Source organism: Trachypithecus francoisi, unplaced genomic scaffold (assembly GCF_009764315.1).
Source record: "Trachypithecus francoisi isolate TF-2019V2 unplaced genomic scaffold, Tfra_2.0 Lachesis_group10, whole genome shotgun sequence".
NCBI classification, from domain to species: Eukaryota; Metazoa; Chordata; class Mammalia; order Primates; family Cercopithecidae; genus Trachypithecus; species Trachypithecus francoisi.
The window spans coordinates 4,769,644-4,795,261 of record NW_022681455.1 but is presented as its reverse complement, the minus strand read 5'-3'; the positions used below and the strand labels follow the sequence as shown (position 1 = coordinate 4,795,261).

General features: G+C 44.1%; 1 protein-coding gene across 1 annotated transcript in view; it reads right to left on the bottom strand.

Annotated features, from left to right (window-relative positions):
• Positions 1-25,618, bottom strand: part of CDYL (chromodomain Y like) — a 175,259-nt gene that overhangs the window by 43,744 nt on the left and 105,897 nt on the right. The window contains exon 2 of the mRNA XM_033216101.1: positions 18,269-18,935. Within this exon, the coding sequence (XP_033071992.1) occupies positions 18,269-18,935 (667 nt within the window). The remainder of the gene's footprint in view (positions 1-18,268; positions 18,936-25,618) is intronic.

The following is a 25,618-nucleotide window of genomic DNA, read 5'->3' as shown; positions in this document are numbered from 1 at the left end:
TTGCTTGGATAAAAAAACAAAACACTATATCCTTGTATTTCCAAACTGTCAACTGCCTTAAAAATCCTTTTTCAGGTGAGGTTTAGAGGTGTATAAATCATCAGAAACACTCCACTACCCACTTCATGCCTTCTATCCAAACCATTGCTTCCAACACTGCAGCTTTATAAAAACCCTACTAATCCTTCCAGGCCCCTAGAGACCCCTTTTCCCTCTTCATAGTTTCTGCAGACCTCAACCAGACATGCTCGCTCCTTGAACCTCTGAACACAGTCTCTTAAGTTGCTCAGCTGAGAGCACTTACCCGCTGCCTTATGTTACAGCCTTTTGTGCAACTGGCTTCTCCCCAGCCCAGCAAGCACTGGCTCTCAGAGGACAAATCACATGGTCCCATGGGGCTCACTCAGTGGACCTCACGACATGGCACATAGTATGCAGTGTGCTTAATGAATTGGACAGAAGAAAAAGAGCAGAAAGTATGAAGGGAGTTAAAGGCAGAGTACTCATTCATTAATGAGTGCCTCTTCTGGCCATAACCATAATAAAACCATAGAATAACTTAATCTGGCAATGAGACAAAGATACAAAAATCAGAATCACCATTTAACAAACCTGAGCAGGTGAGCGCTGCCTGACGTTGCTCCAGGTGCTAATGCTGTGAGACTGAGTAAACAGACATATGCTTAGGTAAAGAAACCAAAACAGTAAGCATGCAACTAGAACTGCGGCTAAATGCTGTGTTTTAGATGGAGGGGGAAGATTGGGGAGCCTTCTCCCAGGAAGTGCCATCCGTGCTGAGGCCAGAAGGATAAGGAGTCAACCAGATCAAAAAAAAAAAAAAATGTGTGTATATGTATATATACGAATACATGTGCAAAACCAGGAGGAAGGAAATTGGCCAATTCCAGAAAGTGAAGGGAGCCTAGTGTATTGGAAGCAGAGTAAGCAATGAAGGGTCAGCCCCAAAGGGTCCTGTAGGCCACAGTAAGAAGTATGAATTTGACCAGGCTTGGTGGCTCACGTCTGTAATCCCAGCACTTTGGGAGGCCAAGACGGGCAGATCATGAGGTCAGGAGATCGAGACCATCCTGGCTAACACGGTGAAACCCCATCTCTACTAAAAATACAAAAAAATTAGCCGAGCGTGGTGGCGGGCGCCTGTCCCAGCTACTCTGGAGGCTGAGGCAGGACAATGGCGTGAACCCGGGAGGCGGAGCTTGCAGTGAGCTGAGAGGGCACCACTGCACCCCAGCCTGGGCGACGGAGGGAGACTCCGTCTCAAAAAAAAAAAAAAAAAGGGTGTGAATTTTATCTCAAGTACACCAGAAAGTGAAGACACACCCTTAAGCAGGGCAGTAATATATGACTTACATCTATAAAAAATCCTCCTGCTGTGTGAGAAATGGACTGGAAAAAGGCAATAAAGACAGATGTCAATTGCTTGGACAAGGTGGTGGCAATGGTGAGAGGCAGAGCAGACAGTAAGGATGCAAGGAGAGGGGAGGGCATGGCTTTCAGCTGGAGCTACTGAATAGCTGGAGGTAGTACTTACTGACACTGGACAGCCTGGACACAGCAGCCCCTCCCTAATTTCTCACACGGAGGGCGTCAGTAATTACCCTAGTGTTTACAATAAGTTTAATACAGAGCTTAGTCATGACATGATAAATGTATCTTCTCGCCAATATACTTGGCTTCTCCTTTCTTTCTGGATGAGTTCCTTTAAAAGACTGCTTTCATTCTCAAAGAGCAACAAAATCAAAGGTGTCAGGTGAAATACAGAGAACACCATCTTATGACCTAGGGCCCCTCAAGGCACGGTGTGTCTATGACTGTGACCACTTGCTCACGCATACTTTGTACACTTCTGCACATGAGCATGGAAACTTTTAAATCCCATATATAGTCCAAGCATAGGACCTTTTGTGGCTTAACCAGGTAAGCAGAACACAGCAAAGAATGGAGCCTCAAGAGACAGGCAGAATGTGACCATGGGCAGGAGAGGTGACCTCCAGTTAGTAAGCACGATAGTGATTAAGGGGCGCAGTGTTTCCACCGGTGGATGTAAGAAGCTGCAGGGCGGAGGATGCATAGCGGGTCAGGATGTCAAAGGACTGCCTGTGGGCTACTGGTTGTCCTGGATCAGAATTTAAAGTTCCATTTCTACAGGATGGAGGGGAGAAAATGGGGAGAGACGTAAGCTTAGAGGTCAGGCATGATCTTGTAGGTAGTATTTAAAAGTAGAAGCATTTATGCTTAAAAAAACAGACCCTGGAAGCTTGGAGAGCCAAGGATATACGCTGCCTCGGGGCGCGGGGGCGGGGTGGTTCTGAGGAGGTATTTTCACTAAGTAGCTAGCTTAATCTGCAAAGGCAAAGGCTAAGCAAACTACAGTGAAATCAGATACTTCCTTAAGCAAATTTCTAAAACAAACATCCAGCTTCAGTCCAGATCAGTCTTTCTCAAACTAGGGTCCAAGGTCACACCACCGATCCATCTATGAAACACCAGCGCCTACATCCTGTGCTCGCACCCTCTGATCATCTACAAGGCCTGGATGGCCTGCCCAGTCCCAGACCCTTTCCCATGAGGTTAACCCGGTGCTGCCAAGGATCACCCATTGCTATGGATCTGAATGGCTCCCAGGACAATCAATGGGGGACCATGCCCATCTCTGCAAGGGAACGCCTGGGTACTCACAAAGCAGCGAGGGCTGAGAAACAAGAACTTAAAATGTAGTGCAGTGTTCCTCTAACTAGGATGCTAGAATTTGCCATGTGTTTGGCATTTCAGGGGTCCACACTAAGTACACTGAGAAATGACAGCCCATGAGCCCCCTGACAGCAAGGAGGAGCTTTTATGTGCCTCCTTCCTTATGGGCACCAAGTGGGGTGGTAGAGAACATGGAGCTCAAGGGGGGCCAAACTGTGGAACTAATGGTTCCCTGTAACAGAGACGTTTAGGACATGCTGAAGAGCAAAGGATCAAGGGAGAGCATCTAACTGAACACATCATGTTCTAGATGAGGGCAAAAGCTACTCAGAATCCGAGACAGGAAGCTGACCTCACCGTAACAGAAACCTAAAAGCCACAATGTGTCAAGTTTTGTAAATACAGCTACAAAAACTATCAAGTAATTTTAAAATCCAGTTTTGCGATCAGTTTTGAGCATCTAAGACTACTTAAAAATTGTTTTAGAAGCTGGACATGGTGGCTCACGCCTATTACAGGCACTTTGGGAGGCTGATGCTGAAAGATCACTTGAGCTCAGGAGTTCAAGACCAGCCTGGGCAAAACCCCATCTCTACAAAAAAGTACAAAAATTAGTGGGGCATGGTGATGCACGCCTGCAGTCCTGGCTACTTGGAAAGCTGAGGTGGATCACCTGAGCCTGGGAGGGGGAACTTGCAGTGAGCCGAGACGGCACCAGCCACTGCACTCCAGCCTGGGCGAGACGGAGCCAGACCCTGTCTCAGAAAAAAGAAAAAAAGAAAAAAAAAAGACCCACAAAAAAACTACTAGAGCAAAGCTCCTGACAGTCAGCTTTTCTTCCAATCCGTCCAAAAATCATGGAAATGCAGGCCTTAACTGCAGCGGTGTGGTCTGTTTTCCCCCCATCTCCCCTTTCTGTAGGAGGACAACCTGGTAACCCACTGGCCCTACAGTGATCCAGCTCTTGGGGTGCACCCCTGACGTGCAGTAGCAGCAGTTTCTAATGTTAAACAGTAACGTGCAACTCTGAAGACTGGTGAAGTACCATCCCAGGCTGTCACAGCATTACACAGACTATATAATCAAGAAAACCCAGTGTGGAACTGCTTATTACATGCATATGAGAAAAATCCCTTGTGAAAACTGGGAAATGCACAGATTAGACTGCACAACATACATTCCTAAATGGCGAAATTTCTGTAAACAGTGATTCATATAACACCATTAATTAGTTTAGGCCACTTATTGAGAACATATTAACAGAAAAAAATGGCATGTGGAAGACTTCGCAAGTAGAAATTTTAGTAGGGCAACCTCCTTCTCCCCAAATAAAACTAAACCAAACCAAAACTCAGACTCAGACTATTTTTACACCACTCTTCCTCTTGGTTTGTTGTTATAAAGCTGTGACAATTTTGATAGCTGCCACGGTTTTAGAACTTTTGTCCCATCAGATAAGGTTTATCTGAAAAACCAAAGCACAGAAGTTAAACTTATGCTCACTTTCCCTTTGAAGTCCATAATAAAAGAGTGGTTCAAATCACAGAAATCAGAAGCAACCAATACACTCTATGCAATGTCAGCAATGTCAGGCCTTCCAAGGCCGGTCTGGGCTGTGTGGTCCTCTTCTTTTTCTCCTGTGGCCTTCACACTTGTGCTGTCATGAGGCAGACACAAAGAGGTAGCCGCACTCACAGAGAATGCTCAGAAGCTGGCAATCTAGCAATTAAACAGCATGATCTTCTGCACTCACCTAGTTGATAATGCTCACGTTATGCTTTCATGGATTCCTACAAAATTCTGACGTTACTTCACCAAACAGCTACCAAACTTCGCTGAAAGTGTCATGCAGGAAAATGCTACAATTATAATGTGAACATGGAAAACGTAATTTAAAACTACATTAGCAAGATGAAAAATAATCTCCGTCCCGTTTTCCATCAATAAAAGTCCTATCACCCGACCATGGGAGAGGCAGAGTTTCTCTTACCAGATAAAATGTACAACCCTCTCACCACTACCAACGTAGTAATTAAAGCTGTAGACACTCCTCCTTAGAGACCATGTCATCTTACCATTTTATTTTACAATTTTACTAGGAGGAAGTTACTTCTTCCAAGGCTTAAATCACTGTAGAAACAATTCCCATAACAATTACTGTTGACATAGAGAGGTCCTATGATACAAAATTACTCAATTGTTGAAATGTATGTTTATGTTGGTGAGGGATCCCCTAAAAGTCCTGACTTGATCCCTATGCAATCTATGCATGTTACAAACGTGCACTTGTACCCCATACACTTATACAAATAAAAAATAATAAATATAATAAAGTGGAAGGCCGGGCGTGGTGGCTCACGCTTGTAATCCCAGCACTTTGGGAGGCCAAGGAGGGCGGATCACAAGGTCAGGAGAACGAGATCATCCTGGCTAACATGGTGAAACCCCGTCTCTACTAAAAAATACAAAAAATTAGCTGGGCATGGTGGCGGGCGCCTGTAGTCCCAGCTACTCGGGAGGCTGAGGAAGGAGAATGGTGTGAACCCAGGAACCAGAGCTTGCAGTGAGCCGAGATTGCGCCACTGGACTCCAGCCTGGGTGACAAAGCAAGACTCCGTCTCAAAAAAAAAATTAAAAAATAAAAATAAATAAATAAAATAAAAAGGGGGAACAAATAAAACTAAAACAATGAAAAATAAGAGGTCCTATGAAAATGGAGGCAAAGACTTGACACAAGAGGCGTGCGGCACGCAGAAAACCAGTGCTGTGGGTGAGTGGCTCCCAGCCACCAAACATGGCCCGTCGGCTCTGACCCAGGCCGAGTCAGTGGCTTCACTGGCGTAATTCTCAAACACGAATTTTATGACTGACTTCCCCTTTCATTACTTCAAACTCAGCAGTCCATCCCCTCCCACTGACTGCTTCTAAATATTCCCTCACTGCACCTGTGGAATTAAGCATGCCACATCAGAAAAGGCGCTGAAATGTGGCCTGCCTTTGTCACAGAATACACTTCTCACAATCAGCTGAGCAGCTGAGGAGACAGTTCAGGTCTGTCTCGTGGGAGAAGAGGCAGGCATCCACAGGTACACCATGTCTGAAGGCTCAGGTCAACTCCGATAAGTTGGTTAACAGAATGTCAAAGACGAATGAACACAGTCCTTTAGACCAACGAGAATTTCTGAGCGGGTTTAACATTCCTATTCAGTCTGGAGAGGGTTGAAGAGAACAGCCAGCCATGCGCAAACTCACTTGAGTCAGCATCCTAGTCATGTAAACCCAGGTTCAGTAAGACGGACACACGGTCACAGTGACAGCCATGCTACTACTGGGCTGGCTTCGTTCATCCAACGTGGGCTTCTCTGACTTCAGTAGTTCAGATCACGCTGGGGGTAGAGCACTGGGGTGTCTGGGGCAGTGGTCACCTTCCTAACGCTGTCTCGGAGATCAGCAGCTCACATAGAGACGGCCGATCACACAGGCACCACAGAGGCCTGCTAGTGATTCAACGTCTCCATTTCAGGGCACGGACTCTGTGACAAGTATTTCTCAGCTGAAGTTGGGTTGGGGATGAGGGGACACAGTGCACAGCTGTAGTCTAAGTAGCTAACGTGGGTTCTCAGTACAGCGTGTAGCTGTATGATGAGGCCCAAAGCCATTTCCAGCTTTTCTCCTGCAAACACACTCCTTCTCCTCGCTGCACAGACATAAATAGGAACTGAAACTGCAGACAGAAATGAGAGATGACTATGAGGTAACTGGGCTGAAAGTTTATTTGAGAACCTAGTATGTTCCCATTAAAAAAGTTCTTTTTAAGCAAAAACAAGTCTTAAATAATAAAGTAGGGAGGACAGACCAGATGTTATCATCAATAAACCTGATTGTAAAATGTCATCTTCCCAAAAGCAGGGCAGGGAGGGGCGCGGTGAATGGAAGAATTGAGCATCAAATCCACTTGCTTGGAAGAGCATACATCGTCCAGAAAATAACCTGGAGTAACAACTACTTTGGAGGTAAGATTTCAAATGTTTTCTTAATATTTCCTATTAAGAATGCCTTGGCAGATGCCACTTATGATGCCAGACTGAGAGCCAATTACATCAGGTCCGTATCACTGGGGGAGAGGGGTATTCACTGTATCGGGGTAATTACTTTTTAAATAGGGACAGTTTATCCCATTCAGTGTCATCACTCCACGAGAAGCAGGGCTGTACAAGGATCCGTTTATTATAATCTCCTTAACAATCGTCTGGCATCTGCTCTTGCCGTAGGGAACGCTGCCCACAACCGCAGGGTTGAACTTTCAACACTGCCAGGGGCCTGGCCTCTGGTCTGCAGACAGCGTGGCATGGCTCTGTCAACCACAACGCTTTTCAAACGCACCCTATCATCAGAAACGAGGGCTCTTTCTTGAACATCCATTCTGTCAGGCTCTGAGCTCCTGGAAGTCAGGGGCCCTATACTGTCAAGCTCCAGTGCCACCTGCCTGCCTTGTGGTGCATGTTTAACACACATATGAAGAGGCACAGAGCTTCCAGAAACTCTCCCAGGCAGAGGGCTGATGGGTGTATGGCATGGGACATAGAGTGAATCTGAAACTAAAAGCAAGCTTTAAAAAGACACCTCAAAACCTGAGGAAAATCTGTTTCAGGAACTCAGAAGCCATGGAAGACATTTAGGAGCCAGCAACTGTGTGGACACCAAGTAATATGAATCAAGTACAGCAGACTCCAGCTGCAGGGGCCGAGCACCCAAAGTGGGAGAGGAGAGGTGTGCATCGTGTGGTTAGATGGCAGGTTATCATTTCACTTGTTGTTGAAGTTGAATGAATCCTTTAAGCAGATTTTGCTCAGATAAAGCAATATAATTTTCAATAAAATGCTAATTATCCAAAGACATTTAAGATGAACCATCAAAGAAGAAAATGCTTTCATCCACTCCACGGTTTAGTGGCCGCCTACCATGTGGCAGGTAGTAGAAAAACTAGGACGAAATGTCTTGGTTCTCACTCTCAAGAAGTTCCCTTGAGCACTGGGATGCAGCTGTGAAGAGGAATATATTCACTTCACTTAAAAGGACATGTGCACGTACAGCAGGGACACGGCACAGGAGCACAGGTCTGCTGACTCTTCCGATTTGGAGGAGGTCCCCTAAGTGCTCAGGGCAGCAGGAGTGGAGGGTGCCTCTTGGTGCCTCGGTCATTTGTCCCGACTACCCTGAGAAACCATTTCTTTTTACTCTTCTTTTTAAAAGACAAACACTGATAATGGAAGCAGAAGTGATAAAAATTCCTCCAACAACTCACTCATGCACATGCAAATGTTAATTAAGCCCCTAATGTGTGTAAACAACTGGACTAGGCAATGTAGGAGATTCTTAACACCATTAAAATACCTGTGCAACACTTTTCCATGTTGCCGTTTAAAGTTTAAGTGAATTTGTCCATCTACTCTGGATCTTGCCCTGGATATTTTTAAAAATCCGATTTTATTTTTTCAGACTCTTCTAGGGAATTGGCTCCCATCCATCCAATCTAAATACACAAGCCACTTTAGTTAAGCCTTCTCCACCCAAGGCAAACAGCCTCTGAGAATTGGACTCTCTGGCACCTTCCTTCAAGGGGATCCTCATAAATAGTCCGTCTGTGTGATTAATGTGACTGACGTGAAAAAGGTGAGATATCAAATTAGAAAGGAGATAAATGCAGTGCCTAGCCCCCCAAAAATAGGACTAGAAAAGGAGGAAGAACACCTATTCAAAAAGACAAAGTGCAGAACTGGGCACAGCTCAGTCTCCTGGCGAGCAGCATCTTGGGCACAGCTGTATTGGGAGGATGACTGTGTATTGTTTCAGAGGACCACCCAAACGCTGGAACACAAGATTAATTCCAAGTATGATTGCCCAGGCCTGCTCAGTACATACCGCTTTTTTTTTTTTTTTTTTTTTTGAGACGGAGCTTCACTCTTTTTGCCTAGACTGGAGTGCAATGGCACGATCTTGGCTCACTGCAACCTCTGCCTCTCAGGTTCAAGCGATTCTCCTGCCTCAGCCTCCTGAGTAGCTGGGTTTATAGGCACGCGCCACCACACCTGGCTAATTGTGTATTTTTTTTTTTTTTGTAGAGACAGGGTTTTTCCATGTTGGTTAGGTTGGTCTCGAACTCCCAACTTCAGATGGATGATCTGTTCACCTTGGGCTCCCAGAGTGCTGGGATTACAGGTGTGAGCCACTGTGCCCAGTCCCTAATGCCATTTCTATTGTTATTAGCCCTGGATTTCCCTTGGAGTATCCTCTCATCGCCTTCCTTCTAGGTTACAGAGTTTAGATGAAGTTGACCTCAACCCTTGAAACTTAGGATGAAGAGAAGCCCTTTCCTGTCTGGGCAGCTGAGAGGTCGGGGTGGCAGCCCAGAGCTGCGGGGGCACCTTGCTTCCATGCGGGAAGGAGTGGCCTGACTGAAGCAAGTGAAGGCTGGGGGTGGAATGGGGGTATGAGAATGATGGTAACTTCAGGCCACAGACCCAGCTGTGCCTGGATTTCGGTTCCATGAGCCAACAGATGGCATTTCACTTGCTTGCATATTTAAGCCACTGTGGTTCAGTTTCACTCACTTGAGACAGAAGCCAAAGTCTTGAGTAATATTGTGTACTTAATACAATCAATTACGCTTATAAAAAACTCACTTGTCATCAGTGTGACACAGTACAAAGAACTAAATGGAAGTCAGGAGTAGGTTCTAACGTGGAGTCTACTTTCCCGCCAATTGTGCTAGTGACTTCGATCAAATCACTCTTTCACAAGCGGCCTCTTCTGTAAAACAAGGATTCTCTGAAACAGGAAGACGAATGTTGGAGGAACTTAAGACAGAACAAAGGCACCAGAACAGCAGGCTCGGAAGAGGCTAGGAGGCCTGTACCCTGTGTATGTATAACTGCTCTCAACCTTAAGGTACAGCATGCCATTGGAGGAATATTCCAGAAGGCTAGTACCTGGCTCCAGCAAAAACAATGCTAACGGGAATACAGGAGACAAGGGGGATTTGTAACAGGGCTCAATTCCTAGTAGCACATGCAGCAACAAGAGCAAATTTAATCTGAAAATGCGATTTCCCCCCTTTGTCCTTATATCAGTTAAAGTTCAAAAGTAGCAAGAACTATAGTTAGAAATATTCCTTTTACGTCATCTGACCTAAGAAATCTAAATTTCTTTTACATTGTACTTCATATAAGTCCAAAGTAATCAAATACACTTAGGTATATTCAAACTGAACAGGAACCATAAAATTAATGCAAATTATTTAGAGGTTTTCTATTCCCTTACGGCAGGGTCTAGATGGTCCTATCTCACCCCATGAGTGGGGTAGGGAGGACCGTGAATCAGGGACCTCTTTTTAGGCACTCCCTTTAGAAGCATGAACACTACAGCTCAAACATGCAGAGAAGATCAGTGTAGTACCTGGGCAAGGACAGGTACATTCATGAAATGTTCACATTTTGGAAGTTAAACCACCCAAAAGAAAAACAGGCAAGATATATACATACATATATACGTATGTATATGGAATTAACAGAAGAATGAATGCAAACAATTAACCTGCAAAAACGGTTTTCCTTTTTTAAAATTAAAACAATGTGATAGCATTTTCTCATCTGCCAGACGCTGAAAAGGAGATTAAAATGTTGGTTAAGAATAGGCAAATATGTACTCACAATCTTTTCGGCTTTTTTAGAGAGCAATTTGGCAACATCTATTAAAATCTTAAATCAATTACAGCCCTTGTATTTTATCATTTACAATAGCAAGTTGCCAACTAACTCCAATAGTATAAAATGTACCCTCAAATAGGAAAAAAATGTATACGCGTATGTGTATGGGTGTATACACATATACTTATATGGGGAGAAAGAGGAGGGGGAAGTAAATGAGGCAAAATGTAAACAATTGGTGAATCTGGGTAAGGGATACTATATGGATATTTCTTGTACTGGTCTTGCAACTTCTAAGTTTGAAATCCTTTTTATATAAAGTTTAAAACATAAAAAGGAACAATTTGAGTCTTAAAATAGAAAGTTCTCCGAGACATGATGTTAAATAAAAAGAGCAAATGCTAAGAACAAACTATGTAGTATATGACCTCATATAAAAGACTATAAATTCATAGAACAAGATAGAAATGACACACATGAAACTACCGGTGTTCTCTGGGGAATCTGGTACTCGGAGGGGGCAGGTAAGAGTGAACTCTTCTATTTTGCTCAAAGTACTACTAAACTACTTGTGCAAAAATGTATGACGTTGATATATTCTTTTTAGAACAGGATGTGTGTGAACATTTCTGGAGCTGTGACATCAATAAACTTCATTTGCAGGGAAAAAGACTCTTGAAGTCTGAGACAGGGATTCTCAGAGCGAGAAGGAAAACACTCCTTGAGAAACCTGGGCTCCCTATCCAGAGTGAGGGGGTCACTGGACTCCACACAGCTCACACCTGACTCTTCCCCTCAGGACACGACTGTTAAAGAGCTGGCGGCCGGGCGCGGTGGCTCAAGCCTGTAATCCCAGCACTTTGGGAGGCCGAGACGGGCGGATCACGAGGTCAGGAGATCGAGACCATCCTGGCTAACATGGTGAAACCCCGTCTCTACTAAAAAATACAAAAAACAAACTAGCCGGGCGAGGTGGCGGGCGCCTGTAGTCCCAGCTACTCAGGATGCTGAGGCAGGAGAATGGCGTAAACCCGGGAGGCGGAGCTTGCAGTGAGTTGAGATCCGGCCACTGCACTCCAGCCTGGGTGACAGAGCGAGACTCCGTCTCAAAAAAAAAAAGAGCTGGCAGGGTTCATTCCCTGAACTTCTGATGGGAATCAGAACATGTGACTTTAAAATATGCCACTTTTGAATAGGATTATTTTGAGCTAAAGGCAATTGAGAAGCAACAGATGCAGAACGAACTCTCTGCCCTCCCCATTTCTGCCTAAAAAGGCTTAAATTCCTATCTGTAAAGGTATTCTCACTTTCCTGCACCAGGAAAAGGAAAACAACTCATTACCAGAGAGAGGAAACTGGGCCGAGACCGCATCAGCAGACCTTACTAAAACAGCCTTTGTCTTCCATTAGTTTCCCTGTATATCTACCTCCCCACATTTTACCACCCGCAAGAAGCCTAGAAACCCCACTTCCTTTTGTCTAGGAACTTCTCCGCAATTTATCATCCTTTGTTAAAATGGTATATAAGCTCTCAAGCTTAACCACTTCTTTGGGGTTTCCTCGTTTGTGTGGAGACCCCCTGGGCACAGAAAATTTAAAACACCAATTAAATGTATATGTCCTTTTCTCCTGTTAGTATGTCTTTTGCTACTATAATTCACAGGCCCCAGCCACAAATCTAAGAGGATAGAGGGAACACTCTCCTTCCTCCTACACTTTTTTGGCTAGCTGAACTTGTTATATTTAATTCATATTTTACATAAAACAGGAGATGATTACAAAAGGGGAGCTGATGCTTCAAGAAAAACTACACTGAGATTTGGAAAGGCTCTAGACTAAATACTGTCAAAACTAGGTGTGAGAAAATGAGAAAAATCAAAAAGGCTAGGACTGTACTCAGATTTATAAGTACACCTGCGTTTTGCTCTGCTTTGAAGAAATCCAAACTGGTAACAGTAAGTGACACATTATGAGCATGCTTGTCACATGAGAGGACTCCAAGCAATGAATCCATAACTCAAAAGGCCTTGGCTCTTCCAACAAGCGGCAAATGCAAGCACTCCCTTGGAAAGGGCCTTGGTTCAACATCAATGATTGGAAAATAATGCACATTTATAAAGTTGTAAAATAAAATCATTATGGTGTGCATGTTTTTAAAGATTCCTGCGAGTAAGCAGACTGGCTCCAGCTGGACAAGAGCATCTTCTCTAGGGGCTCTGCGCCTGAAACTCTGCACTAGAATTCTTAAGCACACGCAGGTTTGAGGACCCCTGTGCTCACTCGGAGGAACTGAGGAACCCACCTGCTGCTGGGCATCACCTCGTTCTGCCTGAGGATGCCTATTAAATGCTTAGAAAGGAGGGAGGCTGTGCATCTGCTTGCCTCAAAGGACTACTCCTCTCTTGTTTGATTTGTAGCTCTGGACCCTTTCCCTGTGTAAGTGGGTTTACTCTTGAAAAGAATAAGCAAGATAACACACGTGGAAGCCTCTAGCATGGACCCACTATATAGGACGTGTCAATCATCTGTGGGGTTTCAAACTGAAATCTTTCTTGATCAACCCCTCAAACACACTTCTCATTTGCTGTAACTTGACTTCAAATGTCTTCTCTTTTCAAGTGGAGGTTTTCTGCTGTGGCTCCAGGGAATAGCTGCTACCTCTGGGCACTGGTCTGCTGCCTTTTTGGTTTTTTTTTTTTTTTGAAACAGGGTCTTGCTCTGTGGAACAGGCTGGAGTGAAGTGGTGCAACCATAGCTCACTGGAGCCTTGAGTTACTGGGCTCAAGCAATCCTCCCACCTCAGCCTCTTAAGTAGCTGGGACTATAGGCAGCATGTAGTCACAATGCCTGGATAATTTTTTTTTTTTAAACACATTTTTAAAACCTAGGAAAATATTTTTTATTTTTATAAAGATGGGGTCTTACTATGTTGCCCAGGTTGGTCTCGAACTCCTTGCCTCAAGCTATCCTCCAGCTTCAGCTTCCCAAAGTGCTGGGATTACAGGTGTGAGCCACCACACCTGGCCCGGTCTCCTGATTTCTTAACCTTCCCTGGGGTTAAGTTCTAATTTCTAAGACTAAATCATAAAAGGCCCTAGAAAGCCCTGGGGTCTCTTTCTAGAGGGCAGCTGTGCCTCTTATACTTCCCTGATAATCACAGAGGAAAGGGAGATGGATCATCTATTCACACTCTTACTAAGAGGAAATCACACTCCAGCTCCTCAGAAGCAGCCAGGTTTTCCTGAACACTTTCTCTTAGGAGTTTCCTTTGGTTGAAATGTTCATGAAATGCAACGTGTGCTAAGGTATTAATATTTCCTCAGTCATTTTCCTACTAAGTCTGTTGGCTTCAATATGAAGTCCAAAAGCCAACCCTAGCTCACAACACTGATAAGGTTTACACCTATTTAAGTTTGCTACTAGCATTTTCTGAAATTTCATACTTACGGAATGATGATGAATTATATGTTGGAATTCATGAAAGAGCAAAGTCATGATAATCTAGTTTTTGAAAGCAATTACTTCTTTTGTAGGATTGATTCATTAGGGAATTAAAGGAGCAAGAAATCACCATTAACATGGATAAAGAGAAAGAGGACAGCAAGCTGTATCACCTAAATTTTAGAATTTCTCACATTTCTGAGTGAAATAATATATTCATCATTTAAACCTTTGTGTCGTACTTAAGATAATTAAAAAGCAAACACATATATGGTTGTTCTATAAAAGTGAGTGAGTGTGTGTGAAAATACTCCGGAAACATTCCTTCTTTGGGTTCACAGATATTCAAGTATCTGTGGTTTTTGGTGGCAAAAACACCCCTCGGTGCACACACAGGGGATGGTTCGTTCCCAACGACTCCACCAGTATCTACTTCAATTAGTTTTAGAAAAACAAATCCGTTTCCTTGCGTAGCTCTAAAATTAATCTGGAAAGTCAAAGCAAACAACTGCTTAAAAAGTGTCTGAGTGTGGACCAACAGCCTAACAGAGCTTCAGCGTGGCTTCTCATTCAGGAAGGATGTGCCGGAGGGCGAACGAGGGCTTTCTGGAATGTCCGTGTTTCTGGCACTTCTCCCCTCCTGCTCTCCTTCCCTCCTCTGTGAGCCAGAGATCCAGGCCACAAATGACTCCTTACAACCCTTGTCTTCCACGCGCACTCATTCTACTGGAGTCATTCCATCCACAAGTGCTTGCAGAGAGCACCGACTACATGGCAGGCGCCATTCTGGGCAGAGTTCAATTTAGTCTGGAAAAACAAAATGCTTTCTTGGAGCTTACGTTCTAGCAGAGTGTGTAACAAAGCTCCTCCCTGCACAGGGACCAGGGCAGCGACAGCACTGACCCTCCCGAATCCGCAGGAGGCCGGCTGTCAGGGGTTCCACCAGCTTTGCAGTTGCTTTTCTTCCAGAAAGACTTCCTCCTCGTTAATCTGCAAGCCTGATTTAGATCAAGGCCACAGGGGATGTCATTCACCACTGTCCTAAAAATGTTCCCTAACGGCTTCTATTTTCCTCTAACTAGAGATTATATTCTCAGCAGTATACAGGGCTCAGGGCTGATCTGACCAGCACCCAGGCAGAAGTGAGAGAGGGGCAGAGATCATAGCCTTGGAGAAAAATGATGGTAAAGGCCTCGGAAAAATACTGCCATTCCCACTCCGACCTCCCAGCTCCACAGAACAAGGCAAAATAATTTGAGATCCTATGCTTGCACGTCCCTTTTGGTTTAACCAATGCCACACGTGTGGATGCTTTTTAGAAAGGAAGTCACTAAATCCTCATTTAAATGGAAGCTATTGCCTTTCTCATATAAGAAATATAAAGGAATGAAGGCTTTTGCTGCAAATTGTTTCACATGTGGTGAAAGCAGAATGTGGATCTGGCGAGGGCTGCAGTTCATTTGGAAAGAACTAACACACGAGAGGGAACCAGCAAGACCGCATTGGAGGTGGTGACCGACCAAAACAGGACGTGCGGGTTAACGACTAGGGCTCTTAACCTTGTTGGCGCAAAGTTTTGAAAATCAAGGGTTCCCACAACAAAAAATGTACACACACACACACACATACACACACACATATATATATATACACACACACACTACTTTTGTGGACAAAAAAGGTGGCCCACAGATCTACAGCTTCCTAAGAGCAGAGATCAGGTGTAGCCAAGTAGGTCAGATGCAGTGGCTCACGCCTGTAATCCAGCATTTTGAGAGGCTGAGGCAGGTGGATTACTTGAGGCCAGGAGTTTGAGACCAGTCTGGCCAACATGGTGAAACCCGTCTCGATTAAAAATACAAAAATTAGCCAGGATTGGTGGTGGAAGTAAATGAATGGATAGCTCCATTCATTCATAGTAATGGATGGTTAGCTATGTTCCAATAAAACTTTATGTATGAACACAGAAATCTTAATTTCTTATATTTTCACGTTAGTAAATATTCCTCTTGATTTTTTTTTTTTTTTTCAAACATTAGGACATGTAAAATCCATTCTGAGCCTGCAGGCCATACAAAACCAGGAGCGGGGCAGGGCCAAGCACACGGGCTATAGATCGTCAGTCCTTTTTGGCAGCACTACAGTCCAGGACCGTGCCTGGCCCCAAGTTATCAATGAAGACAGAGGTGCTTATCTGTCCAGGAGGCAACAAGCAATGCTGGGAAGAACGCCAGTGAGGCACTAAGGTACACGCTCTGGTTTCCCTTCTGGCTTCAGTTCTCTCTATGAACATCACCTTCTCTCTGGACTCGACTTTCTTTTTTTTTTTTTGAGACGGAGTCTCGCTCTGTCACCCAGGCTGGAGTGCAGTGGCCGGATCTCAGCTCACTGCAAGCTCCGCCTCCCGGGTTCACGCCATTCTCCTGCCTCAGCCTCCCGAGTAGCTGGGACTACAGGCGCCCGCCACTTCGCCCGGCTAGTTTTTGTATTTTTAGTAGAGATGGGGTTTCACCGTGTTAGCCAGGATGGTCTCGATCTCCTGACCTCGTGATCCGCCCGTCTCGGCCTCCCAAAGTGCTGGGATTACAGGCTTGAGCCACCGCGCCCGGCCCTGGACTCGACTTTCTTAACTTCAAAATAGAGCATGCTATTAAGTGAGTCCCTTCTACCTCTGAACTTCACTGATCCCTCACATACAACTAAGTAAGAGAAAACGGTATCCATGAGGTCAACAACATAGGAAGTCAAACCTGCAAACAAGTTCACAAGCTCCAATGGAGCTTGAAAAGGCACCGTTTGGGTCAAGTGTGTATCTGAAAAATATTGGCAAGATGGCACTTTCCTGTCAAAGGGAAACCCCAGATTTCAGTTCATATTCCACTTCTTTGCTACACAAGGGCCTGGACCAAGGAGAAAATCTGCTGAATGCACCACAGCAGGATGGTTAGAATGTCTTAGTGAACATGTCTCTAGAGGAAAGTAGCTCCCCAAACAAACCAGCACCACTGTATTTTGTTTGCTATTATTCTACTGAGCTTGGGCTGGGGGAGACACACACAGGTAAAGGGACAATTTTTTTTTCTGCCGGGGGGAGACGGAGAATCACCCTGTCACCATGGCTGGAGTGCAATGGCACCATCTCAGCTTACTGCAACCTCTGCTTTCTGGGTTCAAGCAATTCTTGTGCCTCAGCCTCCTGAGTAGCTGGGATTACAGGTACACACCACCACACCTGGCTAATTTTTGTATTTTTAGTAGAGACGGGTTTTCACCATGTTGGCCAGGCTGGTCTCGAACTCCTGACCTCAAGCGATCTGCCCTCCTCGGCCTCCCAAAGTGTTGACACTACAGGCGTGAGCCACCGTGCCCGGCTAAACAGGCAATTTTAAGACTACAACTCAGAAAGGAGACAGAGGAGAGGGCCAGGTGGTGGGGGGCCCCTGAGCAGATGGAGAGGAGGGGACAACGTGCAGCCCTGGTGCTGACAGAGAGAGGGAGTCAGAGGGCAGGGGAGGGCCAGGTCGCTGACACAGAGGGCACACCTGCTACTGAAGGTAATGGGGTGGAGGTACCAGTGGACACCACTCTCGTCCAAGAATGACTGAAAAGGGATGGGAGCTGTCAGGAAGCAGGAAGCAGGAAGCCCTATTAGAAAGCTCCAGCAGGAGAGAAGTCATGAGGCCTTGTAAGAGAAAACTGTGGCCGGCACAGCATGGCAAGTGAGGAGAAGGAAGCCACCTGTGTGAACTCCCAGTTGTGCTGTCCTGGGAGATGGACAGGTCATGGCACAATCAAGGCAGCTGCAGAACTGAGGAGCAGGGCTGGGTGTGAGAGTAAAAGAGAGGACGCCACCGGTGCCAGGCAGACTGGGCTCTGACAGGGGGAGCAATGGCACCTGTACTGCTGATCACAACAGAGAAACGAGCCCGGCTCCCAGAGGTCCTAATGGGTTAGCAATGCCCCCACTGAAAGGCATTCCTCGGTATTCACACGGATGAGCAAAATAAGAACCAGTACTTCTATATCAACGCTGGCCACACTTAGACGAAAACGCTTAACACGAGACAACACTCAGCACTTCAGAGGTGAAGAAAAGTATACAGCTTCAGAAACTTGCTGTAAAAACTTACTCACCTAATAACCTAGTTAGAGGGAGATACTGTTTAAAGCAAGTCAGTGTGGTAGCACAGTCTGTGGATGGCGAATTACACAGAGACAACTAGTGCCGAATTAAGAGAAATACCAAAGGCTTCAAGCGAAGAAAGGAGAAGCTGGCAAAATCTCTGCAAGGCTCCAGCAGATGCCGTGCGACTCCCCGGACGCTCCACAGCTCAAGGCCTGATCTCTAGAGAAGGACCCACGCCCTCTGGGATCACCACGGAGCCGGAGGCAGCTCCCTAGACACTCACCTTTCCCGTTAACAGCTAAGCCTGTGGCCATGGCTGCAGTCACAGGGCCGGGCACCTGAGGCACTAGTGGATGTATCCTGGGCCTGCTCCCCATCCTGGCCCTCTCGGCACCGGGGCCCAATAAAGCTCCGACAGGCTTTTCTGCTGCCACTTCGGGCGCCACTGTGTCCTCCTGACCCTGCTCGATGGGGTCCAGTTTCTCGGGGCTCTCGCTCTGAAAGCCGTCCACTGCGGTCCTGCTCTTAATGGGGCTCTTAGGCACGAGGATCTTGATACCTGACTTCGCTAGGTCCATGTTCTTCCGGCTGGAGAGAGATGGAGCTGTGTTCTTCCTGAACTTCTGGCTGGCAGCGAACAGCTGGCTGTTTTTGGATTCGTGGTCTTTCCCAATCACGAGTGCCTTGGGAGAGGTCTTAGAAAAGTTGCTGTTGGTGGATCTGGAGATTTGTTTCCTAGCATTGTTGGGAGAGGTCCTGTTTGTTCTGGTCAATGTGCTCTCCTTCTGCTTCTCTGTGTGACGTCTGTTGAAGTCGTGGATGTATTCCTCACAGTTCACAAGGTGCTGCTCCGGCTCCCAAGTGTCGTCCTCGCTGTCATAGCCTTTCCACCGAACCAAATACTCTGTCTTCCCTTTTTTATTTTTCCTTTTGTCAACAATCCTTTCAACCTGTTTATAAAAGGAAAAAAATAGTTTTTAAAAAATCAAAATTTGGGGGTAAAAGTGCAAGTTTAATTAGGAAACATCAAAAATAGCAAAAACCACAAAAGATTATAAAAATGATCTCTTCTCCAACCCCAATAAAACAGTAATAGGCCATTTGGGGTGTGAGCAATTCCCCTGAAAGTAAGTCAAACAAGACACAAAATTTTTATGCTGAGAACGCGTGGATATGCATTAGGTGACTTATGGTTCTTGTGACTGAAAGGGGATCTCTGTCATTTCTGTGTTGAAGCCTGACCAGCGAGTTGGTTTCCATACTCATGGCTGGAGCAGCTCGAGGCATCTGCAGCTGTGCCTGGTAATCCCAGGGTACCAGCAGCAGACACCCAAGCAACAGCCTGGAGTGGTGACGGCAATGAGCTACAAGGAGCTGAGAACCTTCTGTGGTATGAAACTGCCGTCAAAGAAACATATGATCTGTATCATTCAGAAGCACTCAATTAAAACTAAAAAGGTCAACAGAGAACATCACACTCGATTGTAACAAAACAGTCTAGAGTGATCAGATTATTATTTTCAAATCTTGGTTTTAATTAATTTTACACTAACATCTTTCAATGGAGGTGCTGTTAATCGTTGAAATGGATGACCAATACACTCTGGATCAAATTTATCAATTCACACAACCCTGCCTTGTAAGCATGTTTTATGACTGTGACAAATTCTACTACCTTAACATCCAAAGTGTAAATGGAAGCGAGATCTTCCACAACTCACATGAACAAGAATTATCTGACATAGTGCCTCCATATGTTACTAGAAAAATACCTAGAATCTGTTGTTACATCTGCAGTTAATACAAAAGCATCAGCCTGCATCCTGGGGGCAGTATGTGACTCTGTATCTTGTGGGCAGAGGCCTACAGTCACGGAGTGGCTCTTTAATTAAGAATGCAAAGGTCTGAGCCTATCAATTATTAAGAATATCAGTACATTTCTGGCAGTTAGAGGTAGGTCAGACTACACAATGGCATGCCTGGTTCTCTAACATCCCCAAATACTTGAGCCTAATGAGTAGAAGTGCAGATAATCGTAGAGAACGGGAGAATACTCCAATCCCCATCATTTCGTCTACTCTCAAAGAAACAAAAAACTCTCCAGTTTATCTACCTGAGATACAGAAAACTGAAGCCGTTAACTACTGAACGGCCCTAAAATTAAAGATACATTACTGCTTCCGAGCAAAAAGGATTAGGAACAGAAAGATCTTAGCTCATCACAGGGCCGATTTCACGTCTGACAGATCTCCACAGAGTCAGTAATTAATGTCAGGTCAGCAAGTGCGAGGCCACGCAGTCCACAGCAGAGCAGGGAAAGCTTTTGAAAAGTCATGTTTCCCCTGCTCTTTCACTTGTGAATAGTGGTGTATGAGGGTGTATTTCAACGTAAGTAAAAGACATGTTTCTGGAAAAGTCCATATAAATGACGTTTTTGCAGAAATAGTTTAAGAGTTTTAAATGAAAAGGGGCGAAGAGATTATGTCTTGTAGGAAAGCTATGTTTAATGTTCCCCCCTCCTCCTGCCCAACCCACCTTAAATCAATTCCCGCTCCAGAAGCGGGCAGTATACTAAACCAGAGTACGCCTGTTTGCTTTCCTCCGTTTCCTTAGAGCCGAGGCAGGAGTCTGGTGGAGCACAGTGCCTTTCTTTCCCCTCCCTCCTTAACCATGTACCACTGGTCCCCCCAGGGCCAGCATCCCTGGGGACCCACAGCTGCCAGGCCCCAAGCAGATCCTGCCCCTCCCGCCTCAGGAAATTGAGCAAAGAGGAAGAACAACAGTAGCCTCCACAGCTAAGGGCAGGTGTGTGCTCCGTTTTCAGGCATACTCACCGGCCAGACTGAGTATACACAAGGAAGTCATAATGGACTTATTAGACCAGGAGTTGGCAAACTTTACATAAAGTGCCAAAGAGTAAATGTTTTAGGCTGATGTGTCATCTGGTCTCCCAATCACTTAACCCTGTTCCTGTAGCAAGGAAGTAGCCAGACACAATATGTAATGAATGAAATAGCATCAAAGACAAAAACAAAAACCCCTCTACCTATGGACACTAAAATCTGAATTTTATAACCGTCGCACATCATGAAATATTACTATTCTTTTGATCTTTTTCAGCTAGTAAAAAAAAATGTGGGCCAGGCGCGGTGGCTCAAGCCTGTAATCCCAGCACTTTGGGAGTCTGAGGCGGGCAGATCACGAGGTCAGGAGTTCAAGACCAGCCTGGACAACATGGTGAAACCCCGTCTCTACTAAAAATACACAAAATTAGCTGGGCGTGGGGGCGCACACCTGTAGTCCCAGCTACTCGGGAGGCTGAGGCAGGAGAATCACTTGAACCGGGAGGTGGAGGCTGTGGTCAGCCAAGATCGAGCTTCAGCACTCCAGCCTGGGGGACAGAGCGAGACTCCATCTCAAAAAAAAAAAAAAAGAAAAAGAAAGAAAAAGAAAAAGAAAAAGAAAAAAGGTACGAAAACCATCTTTTGAGTTAACCGGCAGGCAGCCATAGCTTGCAATCTCAGCATCAGACTGTGAAGGAGCAGTAACGCATCCAGGGGCAGGCAAACTGCTCCATTAATTCCTGCGATGGAAACATTATACAAGTCTGACAAGGAGGCAACTCTTCCCCCAGCAACAGCAGAGTATACGTTCTTCTCAAGCACACACAGGACACTCGCCAGCACAGACCATATGCTAAGTCTTAAGATAAGCTCAGTACATTTAAAAGGATTGCAATCATGCAAATTCTATCTGCAAATGGAGATGATACTGAAAATAACAAAGAAGTTGGGAAAATTCATAAATATGCAGAAATTAACCCATGCTAAATAATCAATGGGCCACCTCCCCCCAAAATGTCTTAACAGAAGTTAGAAACTTTGAGATAATGAAAACAACACAACATACCAAAACTTGTGGAATTCAGCAAAAGCAGTGATGGGAGGGAAATTTCTACCAGTGAACACCCACACTAAAAAGAAGAAAAAGACCTCAAATCAGTAATCTGAACCTGTATCTTAGGACACTGGCAAAAAAGGAAGCTAAACCCAAGGCAAGCAGAAGAAAAGAAACAGAATTTAGATCTTAATAAACTGAAAAGCAATATTTTAAAAGCAACAAAACCAAAAGTTTATTTTAAAAAAATTAACAAAATAGACAAACTTTTAGTTATCCTGATTAAGAAAAACAGAACATCCACATTTCTAACACCAGGAATTAAAGAGGGAACATTACTACAAACCATATAGAAATAAAAAATAATTAAAATACTATGGCCGGGCATGGTGGCTCAAGCCTGTAATCCCAGCACTTTGGGAGGCTGAGACGGGCGGATCGCGAGGTCAGGAGATCGAGACCATCCTGGCTAACACGGTGAAACCCCGTCTCTACTAAAAAAAAAAAATACAAAAAAATTAGCCCGGCGAGATGGCGGGCGCCTGTAGTCCAGCTACTTGGGAGGCTGAGGCGAGAGAATGGCGTAAACCTGGGAGGCGGAGCTTGCAGTGAGCTGAGATCCGGCCACTGCACTCCAGCCTGGGCGACAGAGCGAGACTCCGTCAAAAAAAAAAAAATACTATGAACAACTATATGCCAATAATTTTAACAACTCAGATGAAATAAATTCCTAGAAAGATACAAACTAGTCAAACTGAATTAAGAACATCTAAATAGACCTATATAAGACTGATCATCAAAACCTCCCTTAAAGAAAAGCATAGGATTACATAGCTTCACTGGTGAATTCTATCAAAATTTTAAATAATTAGTACCAGTTCTTCATAAACTCTTCCAATAATTGGAAGAGAAAACAATTTACCGCACTTTCTGCAAGGCCACTATCTACCCAACACCAAAACAAAAGACATCACAAGAAAGCTATAGGCCTATACCTCTTTTATGAATATAGACACAAAAAATCCTCAACAGAACATTCGCAAATTGAATTCTGCAATATATAAATATGACCATGACCAAGGAGGATTTATTCCAAAAATGCAAGGCTGGTTTAACATGTGAAAGTCAATGAATGTTCATATGCCACATCAATAGAATAAAGGGGGAAAAATCACATAGTGTTTCAATAGGTGAAGAAAAAACACTTGAGAAAATTCAACACCTCTTCATGATTTAAAAAAAAAAAAAAAGAAGTCAATAAACTAGAGGGATCTTCCTCAACTTAATAAAGGGAATCTATGAAAAACACACAAATAACATCATGCTCAAGCTCAATACTGTAAGACTAAAAGCTTCCCCGTAAGATCAGAAAAACACGATGTTGGTTCTTGCTGCTTCTATGTAACATTGTACTGGAGTTCCAGCTAGCTCTGGCCGAGTGATTAGACAAGAAATACAAAGAGATCTGAATTGGAAAGGAAGACGTACAATTATTGCTATTTGCATACGACACACTCTTCTATATAGAAAAGTTTAAGGAGCCCATTAAAAACTATTAGAACAAAGAAGTTCCCCAAGATTGCAAGATACAAATCAACATACAAAATCAATTTTTAAAATGGAATAACTGCATTGTATTTCTATACAGTAGCAATGATCAAACTGAATATGAAATGAAGAAAGTCTCAGTTATAATATCATCAAAAAGAAAAAAACAGGAATAAAAGAGGTGTAAAACTTATAAAGTGGAAACTATAAAACATTATTGAAAGAAGTATTTAATTAAATGGAAAGACATTCCATGTTCATGGATCAGGGGACTTAATACTGTTAATACCACAAAACACTCCAAATTGATCTTTAGATTTGATGTAACTCTTATTAACATTAAAGTTGTTTTCTTTGTAGAAACGGGCAGGCTAATCCCAAAATTGACATGGAATTGGTAAGGTCTGAGAACAGCCCAAAAAATCTCCAAAAAGAAAAAGTTGAAGAACTCACATTAACTGGTTTCAACTTAATACAAAGATATGGTAGTTAATACACTATGAAATTGGCAACATGGAACCACAGACACAGCCTAATGGAATAGAGGGCCCTGAAATAAGCTCCCCTATATATGGTCAATATTTTGGACAACAGTGCCACGACCATTCCATGGGGAAAAGAATAATCTTTTTAACAATGTTGGGACAACTGGATATCCATATGCCCAAGAGGCAAGTCGGACCTCTACACCTCATACCATACATTAAGTTGATCAAAGATCTACAAGAAAGAGTGAAAATTATAAAATTCTTAAAAGAATATAGCGGTGTAATTTGTTGTGACTTTAGGCAGTGATTTCTTGGATATGGCACCAGAAGCAATGGTAACAAAAGGAAAAAAGCGGATTAAACTAGACATCAAAATTAAAAACTTTTGTGTTTCAAAGGATACCACCAAGAAAGCGAGAGAACCTAGAGAATGTGAGTAAAAAAAATTTTGATAATGGACTTCTATCAAACATATAAAGTTTTACAGTTCAACAATAAAAAGACAACCCAGTTTAACAATGGCAAAGGATCTGAATAGACATTTCTCTGAAAAAGATACACAAAGGACGAGTAAAGCACATGAAAAGATGCCCAACATCATTAGCCATCGGGGAAATGCATATCACAACCACAATGATGTACACTTCACAGCTGGTAGGATGGCTGTAATAAAAAGGATAGGCCAGGCGCGGTGGCTCACGCCTGTAATCCCAGCACTTTGGGAGGCCGACGCGGGTGGATCATGAGGTCAGGAGATCGAGACCATCCTGGCAAACACGGTGAAACCCCGTCTCTACTAAAAATACAAAAAAAAACCAAAAATGAGCCAGCGTGGTGGCGGGTGCCTGTAGTCCCAGCTTCTCGGGAGGCTGAGGCAGGAGAATGGCGTGAACCCGGGAGGTGGCGGAGCTTGCAGTTGAGTGTAGATCATACCACTGCACTCCAGCCTGGGAGACAGAGCCAGACTCCATCTCAAAAAATATATATATATATATTAATTAATTAATTTAAAAAGGCTAAGTCCTGGTGAGGGTGGAAAGGTGGAAAGGAATGGGAACTGTCATGTACTACTTGTGGTAATGTAAAATGGTGCAGCCACATCGGAGAACAGTCTGGTTGTTCCTCCAATAATTAGAGTTACCATATGACCCAGCAACTCCATTCCTAGGTATCTACCCAGCAGAAAGAAAACTTGTCCCCACCAAAACTTATCCAAGAATGTTCACAGCAGCATTGTTTATAATAGTCAAAAAGTAGAAACAATCCAAATGTCTATTAATTGATGAGTAAATAACGAAATGTGGCATATCTATACTACAGAATATTATTCAGCCACAAAAAGGAATGAAGTACTGATACATGCTACAACATGGATGGACTTTAAAAACATTACACTATATAGAAGAAGCCAGTCACATATATGATGTCATTTATAAAAAATACCCAGAATGGGTGTAATGCACTCCCCACTTCCCTAGATACTAGCATTGCTGCTCTCCTTCCACCAGGACACTTACAGAGGCAGAAAACAGATTAGTGACTGCTTAGGGCTGGGGGAAAGGTAATAGGGGTAAATAGGGAGATGACAGCTAATGGATACTCGATTTCTTTTTGAGGTGATGAAAATGTTCTAAACTCAACTGTGGTGATGGATACAAAACTGTATATGCTAACAGCCACTGAATTCTATAATTTAAATG